General features: G+C 46.6%; 1 protein-coding gene across 4 annotated transcripts in view; it reads left to right on the forward strand.

The window, feature by feature from the left end:
* LOC134932068 (protein unc-13 homolog A-like) overlaps window positions 1–21,686 on the forward strand; it is a 330,279-nt gene that overhangs the window by 174,880 nt on the left and 133,713 nt on the right. For all 4 annotated transcript variants that reach the window (XM_063926115.1, XM_063926113.1, XM_063926114.1 and 1 more), the window contains one exon: window positions 17,340–17,460. In XM_063926115.1, coding sequence (XP_063782185.1) covers window positions 17,340–17,460 — 121 coding nt within the window. The remainder of the gene's footprint in view (window positions 1–17,339; window positions 17,461–21,686) is intronic.

Raw genomic sequence — 21,686 nt, forward strand, 5'->3', positions numbered from 1 at the left:
GAAAGAGGTCTGAGGATCCAGAGTCGGATCAAATTTGCAGTGACAATCCATCAATATGTTCTGTTGATGAAGAAGATGGTGCTGCCTAAGAGGCTTTTCAGTGAGCAGGTCAAATGCCAGAGTGGTTTTCACGGGACCAGTTGGAAATGTGGTCCGGGTTTCACCTGCACATGCACCAGAATATAATCCTAATGGCCAGGATATCGCTCCTGTGGTATCTGCTCAGTTCTCACCTCCTAGAGGGAAGAAGGTTCGAATCCAGGATGAGATCCTGGTGTCTGTGCACGCAGATCTCCGAGACTGGGGAGCAGTCCTTGCAAGGGAAGTATTTCCAGAGGAAAAGGTCAAGCTGGGACGCTTGTCTGCAATAAGCTTTCTTGAATTAAGAGCTATTTTCAATGAACATATGCTTTGTGTTCTGCCGTGTTTATTCTGTCGGACGACTTGACAGTTGTGGTGTAAGTAAGCCGCTAGGGCAGAACATGGAGCAAAGCGGCAATGGCAGATGCCGTAAAAGTTTTCCGCTGGGTGAAGGGACTGGTAAACGCTATATTAGCAGTCTTCGGTCCGGATGTGAACGACAGAGAAATAGATTCCTCTGCAGATGCGTTCTCCATCCGGGAGATATACAGTCGTCATCGAGAAGTTCACTGAAGCGACAGGTCTTTGAGGTGTGCCTCAATTCGACATATTGGTGTCTCGCCTCAATGAGAGATCTCAGGGATATTGTTCCAGGTCAGGGGACACTCAAGCTATAGCAGTGGACGTCCTCGGGACACCTTGGGTGTTTTCAGTCGAACTATGTGTCCCCTCTGTTTTCACTCTTCTGAAGGTGATAAACGTAAGACGACCAAAGGTTCAGGCGATCCTCATTGTTCCGGTCTGAACATGGAAGGCTTGGTATCCAGTTCTTCAAGATTTACTCATAGCGGATCCCTGGCCTCTTCCTCTATGTGAGGAACTGTTACAGCAAGATCCGGGCGTGTATCAAGACTTACCACGGCTGCGTTTAGCGGTGTGGCGATTGAACGCCATATCCTAGCCAGAAAGGGTATTTCCAGTGAAATCATTTCCACTTTTCTTCAGGCTAGAACAGAAGTAACAGCAAAGCCTTACCACCGTGTTTGGAAAAACTGACTTGGTGTGAATCCAAGAAGGCTACTACGGAAGACTTTCAGTTGGGTCGTTTTTCTCCATTCTTTGCAAGCAGGTGTGGGTGCAGGCCTGAAGTTAGGCTCCATTCAAGAGCGGTTTTGGCCTTATAAATTTTCTTTCAAGAAAGAATTGGCGACCTTTCCGGAAGATCAGACCTTCGTGGAAGGAGTACTGCACATCCAACCTCCATTTGTGCCCCCATTGGCACCGTGGGACCTTGACGTGGTGTTGAGTTTTCTTGTGTCACAATGTTTGGAACCTTTCTGAAAGGTTGTGTTAAATTTTCTCTCTTGGAGAGTGGTCATGATTTTGGCTTTGGCGTCCGCAAGGCGGGTGTCGGAAGTGGCGGCTGGGTCTCACAGGAGCCCCTGTTTGATCTTCCAGGTGGATAGAGCGAAATTGAGAACTCAGATAATAGTTCTGCCAACAGTGGTATAGGTGTTTCGCAGAAACCAGCCTATTTGATGCCTTTGGTTACTTGAGCTGATTCAAGGTCTCTCGATGTAGTCAGAGCTTTGAATATTTATGTCGCCAATTTGGCTCAGATTGCGAAAACAGAGACTCTGTTTGTCCGGTATGCTCCCAGCGTGATTGGGGCGCCTGCGTCTCTGTAGTCGGTTACACGCTAGATCTGTGATTTGATTCGGCGTGCTCGTTCTATGGCTGGTTTGCCATTACCGAATTTGGTGGTGACTCATTCTACTTGGAAAGTGGGTTTTCTTGGGCGGATGCCCGAGGAGTCTCGGCGATTCATCTTGGCCGAGTGGATACTTGGTCGGGTTCAAACACTTTTGCTAAGCTCTACAAGTTTGATAACCTTGCTGATGGGGTCCTCATGTTGCTCAATCGGTGCTGCAGAGTCGTCCTCACTCTCCCGCCCGGTCTGGAGCTTTGGTATAAACCCAATGGTCCTTATGGAGTCCCCAGCATCCTCTAGGACGTAGGAGAAAATAGGATTTTAATACCTACCGGTAAATCCTTTTCTCTTAGTCTGTAGAGGATGCTGGGCGCCCGTCCCTGTGCGTACTGTCTGCAGTAATTGGTTATGGTTACACTCTTGTGGTGTTTCTTTTCTGTCAGGCTGTTGCTGATGTTGTGCATGCCATGGCAGGCGGTGTCTTTTTATTGGTTGTGTTGACACATTGGTTGTGTTACATATTCTCTCAGCATGTGGCTGTGTATTTTTAATGCCGTTGGCTGGTATTCTTTTGAATGCCACGATCTGCGGTATATTCGTGGTGTGAACTGGTATGACACTCACCGTGTTTAAACAATAAATTCTTTCCTCGAAATGTCCGTCTCCCTGGGCACAGTTTTCTAACTGAGGTCTGGAGGAGGGGCATAGAGGGAGGAGCCAGTTCACACCCATTCAAAGTCTTATAGTGTGCCCATGTCTCCTGCGGATCCCGTCTATACCCCATGGTCCTTACGGAGTCCCCAGTATCCTCTACGGACTAAGAGAAAAGGATTTACCGGTAGGTATTAAAATCCTATTTTTCTTGCCATCACTAGAAATTAACATGCCACGTGGTACACTCTCTCTAAATTAGTCATGTAACACAAGTGATATCACAATTCTTCAAGTGTAAGTTGTACTGTATTTTGCAGTCTTTGTCAAGTAAAAAATTATCAACAAACGAAGATCCAAATTGTGCACAGACATGTCCATCTGGTCACAGAACAATTTGCATTGCCGCGTACTTATACTTTCCAAGACATAGGGGGTCACTCTGACCTGTTCGCTCGCTGCTTTTTATCGCAGCCGAGCGAACGGGTCCCTACTGCGCATGCCGTAGTGGCAGAGGCGGTCGCTGGGCAGGAGGAGGCGGAACGGCGGCGTTTGGCTGCTGTTTCATGGGCGCAGTCTGGCCAACGCAGGCATGGCCGGACCGAACGGGGGGGGGGGGGGGGCGGGCCGCAGCGGCTGCGTGACGGGGAGCGACGAGTAGCTCCCAGCCAGCACGCTAAAGCTGCGCTGGTCGGGATCCAATCTTGAAGTGCAAAGGCATCGCCGCCGTGCAATGCCTTTGCACTTCTGTGGCGGGGGGGGGGGGCGGCATTGACATGCAGCGCGGGATAGCCCTGTGCTGGGCGTCCCCCCGCATGTCAGGGAAGATGAACGTAGCTGTGCTAAATTTAGCACAGCTACGATCAACTCGGAATGACCCACATAGGGCCTAATTCAGAGTTGATCGCAACAGCAAATTTGTTAGCAGTTGGACAAAACCATGTGCACTGCAGGTGTGGTAGATATAACATTTGCAGAGAGAGTTAGATATGGGTGGGTTGTTTTGTTTCTGTGCAGGGTAAATACTGGCTGCTTTATTTTTACACTGCAATTTAGATTTCTGTTTGAACACACCCCACCCAAATCTAACACTCTCTGCACATGTTATATCTGCCCCCCCTGCAGTGCACATGGTTTTGCCCACCTGCTAACAAATTTGCTGCTGTGATCAACTCTGAATTAGGCCCCATGTGCAGTGCAGGGTAGGCAGATTTATGATCAGAGCGCCCTATTTAAGCCAATACCTTGCATACACTGATTGCCAGTACAACTTTTATCTTACCATTTCCTGGTTCCAGCATCAGCAGCTCGGCTTCCTAATTTCTGGTTATGCCATCTGGTGTACATTCCATGGTGCAAAATCATGTTCCTGTTCTCAGCTCCACCTTCTCTTATCTTGTCTGCCTACAATCCTGTGCAGTTCCCACACTGGTCAGCAACTCCAGCTAGTAAAGCCTGTGCAGTTAACCACTGCAACCCTGTGCAGTTTCCAAATTGATACTTAACATCCGTGTGCTTGGTTATCAAGTTACCTCATTCTGTCCTATGCCTTGGTTGTCTTTAAACGATTTGTGTCGGTTCCATTTGCAGTTTAAGGTCGGCTAATAGCTGTCTCATCCTTGCAGTCTGTTGACTTCCATTTGCACCTTCAACAGTAGACTCTCCAACATAGGGCCTAATTCAGACCTGATCAGTAGCAGGCGATTTTTGCACTGCTGCGAACGGATAGTCGACGCCTACAGGGGGAGTGTATTTAAGCTGTGCAAGTGTGCGAACGCATGTGTAGTAGAGCTGTACAAACAGATCTTGTACAGTTTCTGCGCAGCCCAGGACTTACTCAGCCGCTGCGATCACATCAGCCTGTCCAGGACCGGAATTGACATCAGGAACCCTCCCTGCAAACACATGGACATGCCTGCATTTTTCCAACCACTCCCAGAAAACTCAGTTGCCACCCACAAATGGCTTCTTCCTGTCAATCTTTGTGAACGCCCGTGTGAATGGATCCTTCGCACAAACCCGTAGTTGAGCGGAGATCTGCTTTGTACCCGTGCGATGTGCCTGTGCATTGTGGTGGATGCGCAGTTTAGACCTGATCGCCCACCGTACAAAAACGCAGCCAAGCGATAAGGTCTGAATTACTCCCATAATCCGCTTCCATGTATGGGGTTAGGTTGCATTTGCCAGCTAGTGTTAGTCTTAGTTGAATGTTCATGTTGTCCCCAACACAACATTGCAATCCATTTAGTTTGGATTCAAGGTTTTTCTATATACAGGTTGAGTATCCCATATCCAAATATTCTGAAATACTGACTTTTTTGAGTGAGAGTGAGATAGTGAAACCTTTGTTTTTTGATGGCTCAATGTACACAAACTTTGTTTAATACACAAATGATTAAAAATATTGTATTAAATGACCTTCAAGCTGTGTATATAAGGTGTAAATGAAACATAAATGAATTGTGTGACTGTACACACACTTTGTTTAATGCACAAAGTTATAAAAAAATATTGGCTAAAATGACCTTCAGGCTGTATATAAGGTGTATATGTAACATAAATGCATTCTGTGCTTAGACTTAGGTCCCATCGCCATGATATGTCATTATGGTATGCAATTATTCTAAAATACGGAAAAATCCGATATCCAAAATACTTCTGGTCCCAAGCATTTTGGATAAGGGATACTCAACCTGTACTATAACATTCCCATTTGTGTTCTAATATTAGATTTCGTAACATTAGCTATGTAGACTATTTTTCCTATTGCTTTTTTTAATTGATGGCTAGTGAAATACCTTAGTCAATTAATTAATTCCAGGGTCTTTTGTTTTTAACATCCTGTTTCAATCAATTTCCCTACTACTGATGTAAGACTCACTGGTCTGTAGTTGTTTGCAAGGAAGAGGCAAACAACTACACACAGGTGAGTCTTACATCAGTAGTAGGGAAATTGATGGAAACACTCTTAAAAGAAAGAATTGTAGACCATCTCAAATCCAGCAATTTACAGGATCCCAAACTGCATGGATTCACTGGGGTGAGATCATGTCAAACAAATTTTATTGATTTTTTTGACCTTGTGATTAAATTGATGGATAGAGGTGGAGCCATGGATATAGCTTATCTAGACTTTAGTAAGTCTTTTGACACTGTTCCACATTGCAGACTGCTAAATAAACTTAAAAGCTTGGGATTGGCTACTATGATTATTGAATGGATAAGATCTTAGTTGCTGGATAGAAAACAGAGAGTTGTGGTAAATGGAGTGCATTCTTAGGAGGGAAATGTTACCAGTGGAGTACCCCAGGGATCTGTATGTGGACCAGTGCTTTTTAAAATCATGCACTTGGGTCTCAAAAATCCAAAGGCTAAATATAGTATTAATGGCACTATGCTGGAAACTACTGAGGAGGAAATGGATCTAGGTGTCACTATTTCAGGTGACTTAAAGGCAGGTAAGCAATGTAACAAAGCAATGAGGAAGGCTAGTCAGATGCTTGGCTGCATTGGAAGAGGAATCAGCAGCAGAAAGAATGAAGTAATAATGCCATTGTATAGGTCATTGGTACGGCCTCATCTAGAATATGGTGTTCAATTCTGGAGGCCATATCTTCAAAAGGATATTAATACATTAGAGACTGTACAAAGAAGGACAACTAAAATGTGCATGGCCTACATCACAAAACATACCCAGAAAGACTAAAAAATCTCAATATCTATAGTTTGGAACAGAGAAGGGAAAGGCGGGACATGATGGAAACTTTCAAATATATAAAATGTTTTAACAAAGTCCAGGAGGGAAACATTCTCCAAATGAAGAGAAGCAATAGGACACGAGGACATGCACTGAGGCTGGAGGGGGGGAGGTTCAGGGGAAATTTGAGGAAAAATTACTTCACAGAAAGGGTAGTGGGCAAGTGGAATAGCCTCCCATCAGAAGTGGTTGAGGCTAAGAGAGTACAGCAATTTAAACATGCATGGGATAGACATAAAGATATCCTTACAAAGGAATGAGGATCAAATAAGGTTTGATATAAAAATATAGTTAAAAAAAAAAGGGACTGACTAGATGGGCCAAGTGGTTCTTATCTGCCGTCAAATTCTATGTTTCTATGTTTTAGTTCTAGTCATCTTTCAATTTAATTTCCTTACTCAAAGCAGGCTGATCATCTACATAAAAAAGGTAGACCCAACTATCTTTTTAAGTCTTGAAGCCCCCTAGCACTTTATAACATCTACCATCTAGATCTCTATTCTGCTCCCCCACTTACCATGGCTCACTAGCAGTCTTCAAGATTTAATATCTGCAAGTAGCACTCCTTGGCTTAAGGGGGTAATTCACACCTGATTGCAGATGTGCGAAAAAACGCACATCTAGGATCATTTTCTCTGATATACCAGGGAATGCTTATTTTTACTCACAAACATACATCAGATAAAAGGCATATTATAAACAACAAAGTGCCGTCCATAAAGTGTCTGTGCAGATTGCAGATATATTTAATCTCACCATATGAATGGGGTGTGGTGGGCTAAGCTTGATGGTAAAGCAAAGAACCGGTCCCGGGTTAATAAGCACGGCACCACCGCGGCTGGTGTATAAGCCCCCAAAGGCAAGTCCCGTCTGCACAGCTCCCTCCTGGAGCTTGTATGCTGACATCCAGCCGCAGTGGTGCCATGCTTATTAGCCAGGGACCGGTTCTTTGCTTTACCAAAGCAATTAAATGAAAAGAAAGAAGTCGGCACATTATGGCTTTCTATGACCAGTCTTCATCATCTTGTTTGTGCAGAAATTTTCTGGTCCTGTTTATTTTATTTTCTTTGCAGATTCACTGTCGCAAGCACTGTTATGATTATATAAGGCGCCCATAACTTTATTGTGATTACCTAAACCTTTCTTAAGCTAGCTTATTACTAAAATAAAACGACACACACACTGAAATAAAGACACTGACACGGTAGCTGGAGTTAAAGGTCAGACGATATTTATTGATCGCTGACCAACTCTTTAAACTATAATTGTAATTGAATTGGAATTAATTTAGATTGTAAAGTTAAATTTAGATTGGAGGATGGCAAAGGAAAAGTCGCTAACAGACACCAGCTCCAGTCACCTAGATGAAAACCAACAAACCAAGGAGGGGAGTACCCAACCCCGCCTTCTTCCTGCATAACCCGCATTGTGCTGGCCTCACCACTCTTTTCTCTGGAAAACGTTCGGTTCCCGCAGGGGAACGTCTAAATGTCCAACCGCAAGAGAAGGACACACCTGCCGTCCTTCTAAAGAGGGTGCCCAACAATGACCACTTATGCCTGTTTGACCACTGGTTGGTAGCGACTTCCCGCCACCAAAGGTTTACAAAACCGCCACCGCCATCCGAACAAGCAAATAAGAACAAACTAAAGAGCCCTAATGAAAAGGACCAAAAACATCCTCCAGGAAAACCTGCACTCCGTCCGGAGAAAGATGAACCCCATCCTCCTTGCCGATTACGCAGCACAAGTAAAGGATGCCTGACAGCTACTCCACCTATGGCCCTAACAAACAGGGACACCACCAAATTCACCTTCTTGCGAGCCTTCTCGAGAGCCGAGAAACGCACCGCACCACGCCAATGAAAACGCGGAACTATCTCCGACCACACAATACGGACTCCCGGCCAGTGACAACGAATCGCCACCAAATCCACCTTAATGGACAAAATTAAATCTATGCCCTTAACTCGGCCCAAATCATTGCCACCTAAATGCAGGACAATACAACTGGGGCGACCCCAGCGGCGCTCACGGTGAAAAAGGAGCCGCAACAACTCACCCCAAAGCATGCCCCTGACACCTAACCAACGCAACTCCCTAGACCCAAAAACATCAGCCGCCCTAAGTGCCATGGGATGCCTTGCCACCCAAAAAATATAGGAATGGCCAACCAGCCACACATGCTCCCCAAAATCAACGACAGCTGAAAAAGAAAAACACCCTAACATCAGAAATTTGAACACAAAACATACATAATGCAATAAACAGAAATAACCCAAGTGAAGGAGAAAACTCAACTCAAAAAACCTCCCGTGGACCTTAAGAGAACAGCCAATTGAAATTAGGTCCCCTCGGAGGAAAATTTAAAAATTCACTTCACACCCGGTAAGCGTTCAAAAATCGACGAGTAAACAAGTTTTTGGATTAGCGCAACAGGCGCACCTACATCCTATCAAAACGAACATAAGACTTATAGGAGTCAGACTTCCAACGGCCAGATGAGCCCGTAGCCGCTGCATGGGTAGCCGCCCCAATCCGAAAGGAATGGGTACCGAAGTCCGCCCCGCGCAAGCCTAGCGCCTCCAAACATTTCCTAAACACTGCAGCAAATTGAAACTTCGTCAGCGGGCCAGCGTGCGCGTGCACCAGCAACTGGTCACCCCCCGAAGGCCTCAACCGGAGATACTCCTGCGCCAACCGCAGCGGGCAAACACTCATTTCCTCCTGGGCCTCCAAGGACACCCAGCGACCCCGACCTGTTTGATCTGTCTTGGACCGCACAATCCTACAGAGCAACAGGTCATCCTGCAGACGCACGTTCCCGTAAAGCATACCGGACGTCACGAGATGCCTTACTGCACGCCACTAACTCGCTCACCCGGAAAGCCCCAAAGAAAGCTAGGGCAAAAGCACATCTAAATAGAGCCACCTCGAACTCCGAGGTCGCAATTTGAGGCAGCACACGCAGCAACTCCGTTAGAAGCTGCAACGTCACGGGTCTACGGGAGTCCGCGGGCGCTAGTCGCATCCTAGCCCATCCTTTAAGCGCTCTGGAAAGGACAAAAGACCCGGTGGGATCCGTCATCCCGCGGAGCCGCGAGTGAAACGAAATGCCCGCAAGGGCAGAAGACATGGCCGCTTTTGACCTACCCCTTTGATAATGTTCCCAAACAAAGGCCAACAAAACGTCAGCCGGGGACTCACCTGCCACACCGTACCTACTTTGAAAGGCCGACCAATCACGCCAGGCCGCATCATACGCCCTGAGCGTGGAAGGAGCCAACGCACACCTGGCCGGAGCAGCTAACCTGACTCGACAATCTGCCAGACAGAAGGCGGGCACGGTAACCCCTCCGCCACCGCTCCCGGAACCAACGCACGGAATTTATCAAACTGGAACCGAGACAACGCATCCGCAATTCCGTTGTTGATACCGGGAAGGTGACGGGCCCTGAAATTAATATTGCGCCGCAAGAAAACTAATACCAGATGACGCAAAAGCCGCAAAGCCTGAGGAGAGGAAGAACGCTGGTTATTGATAGCGTGTACCACTCCCAAGTTGTCGCAACGGAACGAGATGTCCCGATTCGAGAACTGGCAGGCCCACAACTCAAGGGCAACTATGATCGGAAACAACTCCAGCAACAGGAGGTTCTTGGTGAAACCCCGTGCACCCAAGAGGACGGCCAAGCAGCGCACCATGCCCTGGCAAAAAATGCCCCAAAGCCCTGACTGCCCGAAGCATTAGTGAACAACTGGAGCCAACTGTTGGAACAACAAGGGGGAGGCCACAAAACCTCCCTGTTGAAGGATACCAGAAACGAAACCCAAATCCGCAAATCATCCCTGATCTCACGGGAAAGGTACACAGTGTGATGCTGCCGGACCATCCCCGCCGTGGCTCGTTCAAGTTTGCGACAGAAAATCCTACCCATGGGGATAATCCAACACGCAAAGTTGAAAGAACCCAGCAAAGGCTGTACCTGCTTAAGCCGAACCCTGCGCTTGCCTGAACAATCGTGAATTAAACCCAATGGCTTCCGCACTTTATCTTCGGGGAGGCGACAGCAACCCGCCACCGTGTCTATTTCAATTCCCAAATAGCTAAGACAACTGCAGGGGCCCTCACACTTGTCCTGTGCGGCGGGAACTCCCATACTTTCGAACAAGGACCTAGCCACCGACAGAATATCGCCACAGACCGAACATCCCCCTGGGCCCATAAAGAGAAAATCGTCCAGGTAATGGGCCACCCCGGGTTGCCTGGAGGCGGCTTGGATGCACCAGTACAAAAACGTGCTAAATCTCTAAAAATAGGCGCAGGAGACCGAACAGCCCATGGGAAGACACCGATCCACGTAAAACTCGTCTCCCAATTTGAAACCCAGGAACCGCAGGGAATCTCGGTGGAGGGGAAGGAGCCGAAAAGCCGATTCCACGTCTAATTGTCACGATCCAGGTAATTTCTTATCAGTATTTACCTTCCAAATGCCTCCTGAGACTGTCCCAGCGTTCCAAGTCTGAATTCCATCTGCACTGTCTGTGTGCAGCACGCTGCATCTCATTGTTTCTAATCTCTTTACTGTGATTCTGGCAGCATCAGGGTTAAGTTTCACATGCAAGTTACAAACAATCTTTCCCTCCAAGTTCAAACATGGGCGCAGCCATGTTTGTTTTCATCACATGTTACTTTTCAGCCTATCAGCTGTACTCTGCTCTCGGCCTGATTACCCAAAGACTTGGGATCGATGGCGGAACACCGATGGTGACTGGGATCGATGGCGAAACACCATCGGTGCTCCGCCATCGATCCCCAGTCACCATCGGTGCTCCGCCATCGATCCCAAGTCTCCATCGGTGCTCCGCCATCGATCCCAAGTCTCCATCGGTGCTCCGCCATCGATCCCAAGTCTCCATCGGTGCTCCGCCATCGATCCCAAGTCTCCATCGGTGCTCTGCCATCGATCCCAAGTCTCCATCGGTGCTCCGCCATCGATCCCAAGTATTTCTCTGAACTGTGATTCCTGTTACCTGTACCAAGTCATCTGTATTCCTCTGAACTGTGTTTAATAAACCTTTGAACTTTCCTTCGTTGTCTTGGTCACGCCTTCGGGCATTTGTTCTAAAGGTTCCCTGCATGTCTAAGAACCCTGTACTGCCTCCCAGGTACACATATACCTCAGCCCCTACAACTGAGGCTCCCCCTGGTCAGCACCAGCCCTCAGTTGTGACACTAATTTTGCCAACAGGCCCCCCGGACCACAGACCCGCACCAAGCTCAGAGCGTCATCAAAAGACTGATAACGCACCCTGCACACGGCCTCGGGAATGGAGCTCTTAACCGAAACGCCAGGAGGATGCGACAAGTGCTGTATCAGGCGGAACTTACCCGGGGCCTTCTTGGGCACCACCCCCACGGGGGGGATGCACAAGGAGGGCATAGGGGGAAAGGCGTAGGGCCCACACTTGCGCCCCAAGCCGATCTCCGCATCCACCTTCCGCCGGACCTCATGCGGGAATTCGCGAGCCGAATTCAAATTCTGGCGCGCCACCACGTGCACCGAATCCGAAATGGGCAGGCGAAAACCATGCCGAAAACTCTCCAAAAGGAACAACACCGCCGACCTGTCGGGGTATAAAAGAAGCCAGCGCCGCAATTCGGGAATTCGAATAGGGGAGGGAGCCTTACTTACCAACTCCTCCGGCCTCGGCTGGAGCGGAGGGCTTACCGCTCGCCACCGAGGTGCAGTCTTTGGCCGGGTGACCGGCCCGCACAACTTACATGAGTGGCGAAAATGACAATTTACGCCCCTAGTGCATTTACCTTCGTTGTAGGCAAAACACTAGCCTTTCCCCGATGACCGGAAACCCGAATCCCCGGCCGCCGCGGGCTTCTTGACCGCGGCGTCCGGAGCGGGCTTGACCTGTTATGTGACCTCCAACCACCTTGACATCCTTAAAACCCGCGGGCAGAATGGGGTTGCCATCCTGATTACGACGGAATTTCTCGTCGTAGTCCCGCCAAGCGGAACCCTTGGATTTTAAGTACATGTCATGCACCAAAAACAGATATTTGACCAAATTTGGATACTCTGCGGGTTGCTATTCGGTGTAGCAAGCCGTAAAAACCAAGAAACCCCGCAGCCACTTGTGAAAATTACGGAAAGCACTCTCACCAATGCCCCCCGGCCTCTTAGCTGCCTCAAAAGCCTGCCGCATCTCATCCGTAAGGGTGAAGATGTCAACGTACTTTCCCTTCCTGATTTTTCCCCGCATCCGCTTGCGAACCCCCCGCGTAACGGCCATATTGGCGCAATGAACCTTCTCCGTATAACGGGGGGGTCAGGGGGAACTGCCGGTGCTGCCGCTTTCCGCGATTCCTTAGCCACGTGCCTCGCAATAAGTATAGCTAGTTTACGCGGGCGCCGCGGAGAACTTGAAGAAACTCTGCTAGAAGAGGTGGAAGAAGTGCTAGAGGAACAATGGGAAGTAATAGCGAGCACACCCGCGCCTGAAGGACCCGGAACAGCGTCGTCTGTTGCACCCGACTCTGGCAGCGGTGGAACATCTTCCGTCGGTGCCGCGGCCGCCGCCCTCTCCGACCTCTGGCCCCTCCGCGACGAAAACCCGGAACTTGCCAGCACCTGAGAGGATGAAACAGAGGGGACAACAGGAACAGGAGAAAACAGCGCATCAACAGAAATGGGGGGGAACAGGCGGGAGGGGGGGCAAAGCACCGTCGCTCGGCAGAGGGGGGCCAGCGTGTAGCGGCGGGAGAGGACCCCTCACGGAGGGGGACGAAACGGCGTAGGGGAAGGCAGACCCGACCCCCGTCGCGCCACCCACGGTGTAGGCAGGAAGCCACGCAGGAGGTGGAAGGTGCCCGGCCGACACATGAAATGCAGATGAGACCGGTTGGAACGGCGTAGGAGTGAGGGGCGGTTGCCAAAACTGGGCCAACGGGTTCGTCCCAGCCGGGGAGGACCCAACATACAAGCCCGCAAAGGCAGGGGGGGGTCGCAAACCGGGGGCCACCGGCCGACCACGTGGGTAGGACGCCCGCGGCCGAACTGGCACCATACGGGTAAAAGTGCGGTGAGGACGAAACCGGGAGGTCCGCGAAAGGCGCTCCGGAGGACGCGGGTAACGCCTGCGCAACTGGCCAGGGAAGGCCACCTGGAAAAAACTGTCCCCCGGCAAAACCGAGAGGCGCGGCAAACGACGGAGGAGGGCCAGGCAGGTGGAACGCAGCCGCCATAGACGACTGCGTCGCCACCAGCTGCACCGTCCCCAACGGGCCGGGGGGAAGAGCCTGGAGCCCGATGCCCGGGGATGCTGACGCGGGAACATAACCAGCGAGTGACCGGGACCCAAAAGAAAATGCCCCCACTGGGAGATCTGTCACCGGGGAACCCAGCACCGACGCGGCAACCTGTGAAAACCCCACCCCCTGTAGTGCACTGGGGCCCGCCCTCACCACTCCATCCCCAACCATATATATGGGGGAAAACGGCCCCCCCGCAGGGGAGAGCCCATCCACAGCCACCCGCGTAACAGAGGGCACCGGGTCTCCCTGTAACCCCACCACATATTGCCCCCCCCAGCAGTGTGTGCCGCCCGCAGCCCGCTCGCAGACGCCAGGCGCCACGTGGGCGCTCGCGCCGCTGGCCGGAGCCGTCGGTGGGAGGGGAAGGGGAGCCGAACTGCAGCTAGTAGCGCCGGGCGAGAGAGCCGCCCGGCGCACCGAGGCCTCTGGGGACGCGCGATCACCGCTGGCAGGGCCGCGGGCCGCAGCAGCCCGACCCCGCCGCGATGCTGCGGCCGCCGGGATCAACCTCCATGGGGCCGCACTCCGGGATCGCGGGCGTGGGGTGCCCGCGGCTTCCACGAGGCGGCGGGAGGGGGGGCGGATCGGCGGGGGGCGGCATCCTAAGGCAGCAGCAAAGGGGGCACAGCAGCAGGGGAATGCACTAAGCAGCAGGGGAATCCTTAAAATAAAACAGTAGCAACAGCAACTAAACCTCAACTTATAAGACAAAGGGGGACAAAATTGAGCACAATGGAAGACAAATGTAATATACTCAGCCTTCCTGGGCCATACAATAAATGGCAAGAGGAAGTCTGAGGCACATGACCCTGCCCTATATACTATCCTGAGACCAACCCCTTAAAGCTTGACGGACAACCCCTCTGATCCTATAGGAAAAAACCACCGGAAATATGATCTGCCTAGCAACTGCTTAGTCATAAAACAACCAATCACCAAAAGTTGGGCTCTTATATGGCCTCAGGCTTATGCAGCCTTCAGCTAATCCAAACACAAGTGCTACTTAACCAACTCATGCGCATAAGTTAAACATTGGGCAAGTTAAACATTTTGCACTTGCACCCAATGTTTTACTTGTGTACATCTCTAAATCAGGCACATGATTACGTGATTGAATAATTTAGACATTTTTCATTCTTGTGTAAGATACGCTGCTTAAAATCAAGTCATTTGGATAAAATTACCATGATGTCTGCTGTATTCCTTTATACATTTGGTTTATGGGCCTCTTTACATTTTACATGTTGCCTCCAGGCAAATGAAAATAAATGACCTCAATGACATTAAATCTTAAAAATTCATGGAAGTGATAGGTGGAATGCCATCAATTTTAACACTTTCCTTTAAAAATAATTAGAATATATTAGTAATTTATTGGTTATGTTAATGTTAACATTATACTAAACGCCGGCAAAACACATAAGCGAATGTACACCTCAAAGCTTTCACAAATACTGTATCTGTTCAAGGGGCATATTCATCATGCTGAGCACCCAATTATTAACATTCTAACTCGCAGCGAGCGCCGGAGCAATTCATCATTGCTCCGGTGCAGAGACAGCTGATCTGAAAATCAGCTGTCTCCACGAATTCTTTCACTGCTACTTTTGTAGCAGTGAAAAAATAAAAAATTTATCAGGACCAGTCCTAGTGCGCCTGCGTGATCCGGGGTTCACGCAGGCATGCTGCAAAGTCCCCGGCGTCTGGCGGAAAAAGCCGAGCAGGGACGGAGGGATCCTCGCAAGCCACATCTGCTTCCAATAGGCAAGCAGCGGGGGTGAGGGAACATTCGCCTTCTGAAGATGGCGAATGCTCCTGCAGTAAAGCTCCAAAAATATTGTATTTTCAAAGCTTAATGAATGAGGTTCCCATACTAGTTTATGGGGACCTCGGGCCAGATCAAGAGTGAAAGGTAAGCTGGAGATATCTGTGATATCTACTGCGTTACCTTCATGATGAATGGCCCCAAAACTTAATTTTTACAAATGTAGGTGAAAATGAAAATTTTCACCTACTTTTGTAGAAATTAAGTGATGATGATATTTTCAAATCTGATAATCTACTAAAACAGTAGCATAAACAATTTGCAGATAGTAGTTTTTTTTATATAAGATAGGTAGGTTCTGGAATCCAACAAGTTGAGCCGGGTATATACTGGGTGATGCTGAAACGCCAGCGATGAACGACTATATCGTTGAATGATATAGCGTGTACACACTGAACTCAATGATAACAGTCAGTGATGTCACCACCAGCATTCCCGGACATGCAGCTCAACCCGACATTGACGGGTTGAGCTGCATGTCAGCTCAATATTGTTGATTGTTAAACGATGTGCGGGAGCGTACATCATTCACCAATATTACCGCCATACACACTGGACAATATAAGCCTAAAAATAAATGATAACGACATGTATGTCGTTATCGTTCATTTTTTAGGTTGCAATCGCCCAGTGTTTACCCAGCGTAAATGTAATAACAAGAACCTCAGAAGTGAGATTGAAAAGGAATTGGGGGTATCAGGAAAGGTAAACGTTGACTAGAGTGATCAGGTTTTTCAAACAAAATGAAAAAGGATGAGCCTTTGAAACATATTTAAAAGAAAAACATGCATGGTCATTTGTGACTTGGTGTGAAAAGGTTAATCGAGAAAAATTGGTTAGTGTAAAAATTATTAAAAACCCCCAAAATTATCACTCACACACACTATTAAAGTCATCTCACCACAAAGATTTAGTTCAAGAGCAGACACTCTTAGAAAGTATTTACTTACTCCCTGACTGATTCTAAAATAGAATTACAGCCTAATTTAATTAAAGTTCTTATAAAACAAGCTTACTTGACACATGAATTTAAGCACACAAAGACAGAACTTTATACAAATAACTTTGCAATTACAAAAGAAAACATTGCTTGTTAAATAAAATTGACAAATAACAATTTAACAGACAAAAATCGAAATATAAAATGGTTTGATTAGAAATAATATGATTTAGAAATTGTAATAGCATATTCACTTACTCTGCTGCATAATCTTCTCCCTGGAAAGGCTAGGAGGTGTGGCAGTTCAGCAGTAGAAGACTGACCCCCAACCACCTTCTTTTATTATCGCACTGCATAAGGTGTGCTGTTATGCTAAGCTACTGTTTTACAAGCATTGTATTTCCTTTTTTTAAACATTTTTATAATAATTCTAACATTTTATAACACTCTTCTGCAACATAGCAGAGATCGAATATTAAATCCACTAAATTTGGAATAATTTTTAACAAAATGTTGACGGTTGTAACGGAAATGGTCGACACATGAAAAGGTCCACATGAATTTTTGATGTTATTTTGGTGTCAAAATTTCCCTTTTTAGCAGTGAGGCCCAAAAAAAATAAAGACATAAAAACTCATGTCGACCATTGTCATGTTGACTTTTTGAACCTGTTGAGTTTTGACAATGTCGTAGGTCGACCATTTGGTGTCGACCTTTTCACTGTCGACCTATCATTTGGATACTGTGACCAGAAAGAGTGCTAGCATGTTAATGGTACAGTAACTGATGTCTTCTTATCATAAAAATATTTTTTGGTTTATAAATTCCTTGTTAGAGAATGGTTGCTAAGTGACTTGTATAACAGGGGGAATCAGGCAGCTGTGTAATAGAACTGTAAAACTGCTGTGATTATTTAAACCCCTTAAAGGTTAACTTTATATATTCAGTTCTTTGCAGAAAAAAATACCCGTGATTCTAATTCATCATAATTATCTTTACATCAAATACTCTAACCATTGCTCACTCTTGATTAATGTTTCAACAGGTGGCATGAGTGAAAATCACGATACAACCAATGGAAATGAATATTGCGTCACTTCAGACACTGTACAAGTGTGTCATTTATCGCAAAATTATATTCTGAGTACCATCAAAACAGAATCAAGGTATGAGAGAGAAGACTTGGGTAGAAATGTAGTCTACTAATTACTTCTAAAATCGTAGTCTACTAATTACTTATATAAAAAAAGCAAGAAAAAACAAAAAACTTCCTGACTACTACTGTAAAGTGCAAGCAGGCTTGGACTGGCCCACAGGGGTACAGGGGAAACCCCCGGGTGGCCCCCCTGCCTGGGGTCCCACCTCCTCCTCTAGGGATCAGTATTTACAATATATAGTATATTTCTCAAGGGGCCCAGCCCACGCATTCTCTAAAGGTAAGGTTAACCAATGTGTCGGCATAGGCCCCTACCGCTGTATTGACCCTGTGGCCCTTCACCCCCCCCCCCAGTCCAACATTGAGTGCAAGTTTCTAAATGTAAGAATATTTGCTGATCTAATACTACAAATTATTTTGTTCGTTAATTTGAGATCTTCATTATGAATCTGAAAAGTAGGTTTTCAAACATTTTCAATATGTGTTACGAAAAACGATGGTATCATTTGGAGTGTTGTCCAGTATCTTGTTGCCAAGGGGGGATAATTTCTGACTGAGGTGGTTTATTCAGAGTTGTTAGCAAACAAAAAAGTTAGCAGTTGGCCAATACCATATGCCTTGAGGAAGGGAAAGGTCCCGAAACGCGTCCAGAAGGAGACAGGAGCGTAACCACAGCATTGGAGGGAGTGAGGCTGTCCAGACCAAAGTGCGGCTTGGACCCAGAAGACAGGTTCCGAAGTCGGTGCTCCTTGTTTACGTCTTAAGGCAGAGGTTCCCAAACACGGTCCTCAAGGCACCCCACCAGTCCATGTTTTAGGTATATCCATGGCTCAGCACAGATGGTTAAATCAAATTGAGTAAGGTGCTAATTAAGTCACCTGTACCCAAGCATGGATACATTTAAAACCAGGACCTTGAGGACCGCGTTTGGGAACCTCTGTCTTAAGGCCCGAGTCATACCGATATCTGGTAAACCTCCACCTCCACCTTTACCTGTGCTACACAGTTCATTTTGTTGTGTATTGCGAGCATAGTTTTAATCCAGTGGATAAATCAGTCTGTATATATATTTGTATAAGCAAGATTGTTGCATATTAAATTTCTTTTGAACCTACTACACTATATTATTGTTTATTCATATATCCCCTCTATATGAAATTTCACCTTTTGAAGCTATGAAGTTCCTTCAGGAGAATCATTGAGGGAAGTATATTGGTTTATTGTGAGCACACCTATTTGATCAATTCTCTCTCTATGTGTGTAATACCATATGCACTGCAGGTGGGGCACATGTAACGTGCAGAGAGAGTTAGATTCGGGTGGGGTGTGTTCAAACTGAAATCTAAATTGCAGTGTAAAAAATAAAGCAGCCAGTATTTACCCAGCACAGAAACAATATAACCCACCCAAATCTAACCTCCATTTCCCCTTACTCTGCCCTAATGCGCACACGCAACAACATTACAGTCTCACATGCCAACGTTCAGATATGCATCACATCCTCATGGCCACCATATACAGCCTTCAATTCCTCTTCCCCAGCCTTGCTGCATCTACAAATTGGCTAGTACTGACATAGCTAGCCCTACAAGTTGGTCTCCCTTCATTAGGGATGTCATGTCATGTGGAGCTGTACAGTTCTTGAGTGCATGGGCATTTCATGACTGCTGCAGCTATGAAATGACTGGTGAGGAAACTTCTGCAGCTTCATCCAATACAATTCTTAATGTGCTCTAATTGAAGTTACATGTCCTTATTTTTCATCATATATTTCTTGAAAAAAACACCTAGCAGCGTAGACCAGAGAATATCTAGCATCTCTGCGCAATTTGCCTTGATATAGGAACATGATTTGTAATTTCTCTCTCTCAGTAGTAATCCTGCTCCCAGCCCTTGTCTTGTTTGGTTTCTTAGTATTCAGTGTGTTTTCCAGGCTTCATTCTTTTTCCCAACTGAGTGGAGGAATAATCTATGTGCTCTAAATTATTTTTACTCGTAAGTACACATTTGTTGCAGGGTACAAGTGCCCATTAATAAAATCATATCATTCTGGTACCAACGCTTCCATATTTTACATATGACTTTTATATTAGTTGTTTGTTACGGTTTGCATTGTTATTGTGCCAGAAGATTTCTAATACACATTATGTGGGACTGGAAAACTCCACAACCTAATGAATCCCCAGTTCTACTTTTATCAGTTTATCAGGTTCCCTCTTTTCTTTAAGAGCATTTTCTGATGCTTATTATTGTGGATATGTATGGTAATCAGAGATGCTAGACCTCAGCTCTGTTTGTGTACATAGAAGACTGTGGGGCTGATTGCAGCTGTGCTAAAATATGCAAAAGTCACAGGAAGCATCTGGTGTAACTAGACTGCCATTGTCAGTTTCTGTGATCCGCTGTGGTGTCCCAAGTTGCTGCATCGGATCCCTCTGCATGAGCATAAGACATCTGAGTTACCCTCTGGTTACTCAGGATATCCTGTGAAATCCCGCTGATGGTGCCAGTGAGGCTGCATTAGAGGATGTAGCCACTGCCTTCACAATGCCTACAAAATAACCCCGCTCCCACCCTGTTTTCTGGTATACTAACCGTCATCGTCCCCAAGCACCAACAGCATATAAATCATACCGACTTTTGGGGCAACGCGAGCGACATCGCAGAACCTGCTCTGCACATGTGGAATGCGGCTTCTGTGCATGCCCAGATCTAAAAATATCAGAGATGTGTGTGAACATCAGGTTTACCTGCATCACTGAATTAGGTCCTGTATCAATCCTGTGCATGAAAGAGACGGTCAAAATAATAACTGAGGATTTTGAATACTCTTTTTTTTTTTTTTTTTTTTTAAAGATGTCTATTTAAAAATTGTAAATCAAGATACATACATCACATTAAATATTGCAGAATTCTGAGATGTGAGGGGCAATGTTGTCTGATTTAGTACAGAGCATAAGGTACACAGTGCTAATAATTGCTAATAAAATTAGAAATACTGTATATGTTTTAAATGACTGATAGTCACAACTTATTATAAGACCCTAAAAATCATTACAGACATTTAATGTTATAGAAATGTGTGTGTGTGTGTATATATATATAATACTGATGCTGATTTTAGAGATTAAAAGTTTAATCGATTATGGGCCAATATATAGAGAAATTACTTGGAGGTATTTGTGGCAATTTGCTTCCATGGACATACTTTCATCCCACTAGGGGCAATAGCTGTATATATTACCGGTAGTATGTTTAATAGGTGCAGTCCTTTTAGCGATGGTCCAGGGCTGACTGGGCATCCACCGCAATTGTATTGTAGTCCCAAACCGGATAATGTAAGCTGTAAATGCAGTGTTGAGTGCGTTGTCCTTTAGAGTCCATGCTATGCCTACCAAGTATGGCCCACCAATTCAGGTCATCTGATGCGTTTTGCTGCACCAGGCAGCTTTATAAAATCCTTTACATTATCCAATTTAGTAGCATAGCCGGGCATCCTAGTTAGATTCTGCTTGAGTAATACTGACTACCCATAAAACGGACTGGTATCTGACACAATGGGTGCATCTTCAGAACCTAAATGCCTTCTGATGGTCTTAAAGATTTTGTTTTCCAATAGATAGTCTATATATTAAACAGGACAATAATCCATGTACCAGTATACATTGTGAGAGAATTCCTTAAAGCCATGAGAGAGAACCCTGATGTTGGGAGTATTTATTTCCACCCATCTTCAGCTGCTCCAGGACATTTGTATGAGGGCCATAGCATTTCACAGAGGCAATACTATTGTCCCGGTGCTTGACTGAGGTCTATTGATTTTCTCATGGGATCCACTGCTGCATTGTGGCGGAGCAGAACTTGGCCTGGAGCAGCACCTTTCCAGATGAGGCTTATAGAAATTCTGACAGACAGGCAGGGGCTGGCTGGACAATTTTAGCCTGGGGGACAGGAATCCTGTCCTTTAACAATAGATTTTAAATAGAGAACACAGGGATTGATTTATCAAAGAGTGAAAACACCTATTGCTGAAGAAAATAAATGTTTTTGTTGACTGAAGGGTTTAACGTAGTAATTAGAGATGAGCGGGTTCGGTTCCTCGGAATCAGAACCCCCCCGAACTTCACCCATTTTACACGGGTCCGAGGCATACTCGGATTCTCCCGTATGGCTCGGTTAACCCGAGCGCACCCGAACGTCATCATCCCGCTGTCGGATTCTCGCGAGATTCGGATT

Source organism: Pseudophryne corroboree, chromosome 6, assembly GCF_028390025.1.
Source record: "Pseudophryne corroboree isolate aPseCor3 chromosome 6, aPseCor3.hap2, whole genome shotgun sequence".
NCBI classification, from domain to species: Eukaryota; Metazoa; Chordata; class Amphibia; order Anura; family Myobatrachidae; genus Pseudophryne; species Pseudophryne corroboree.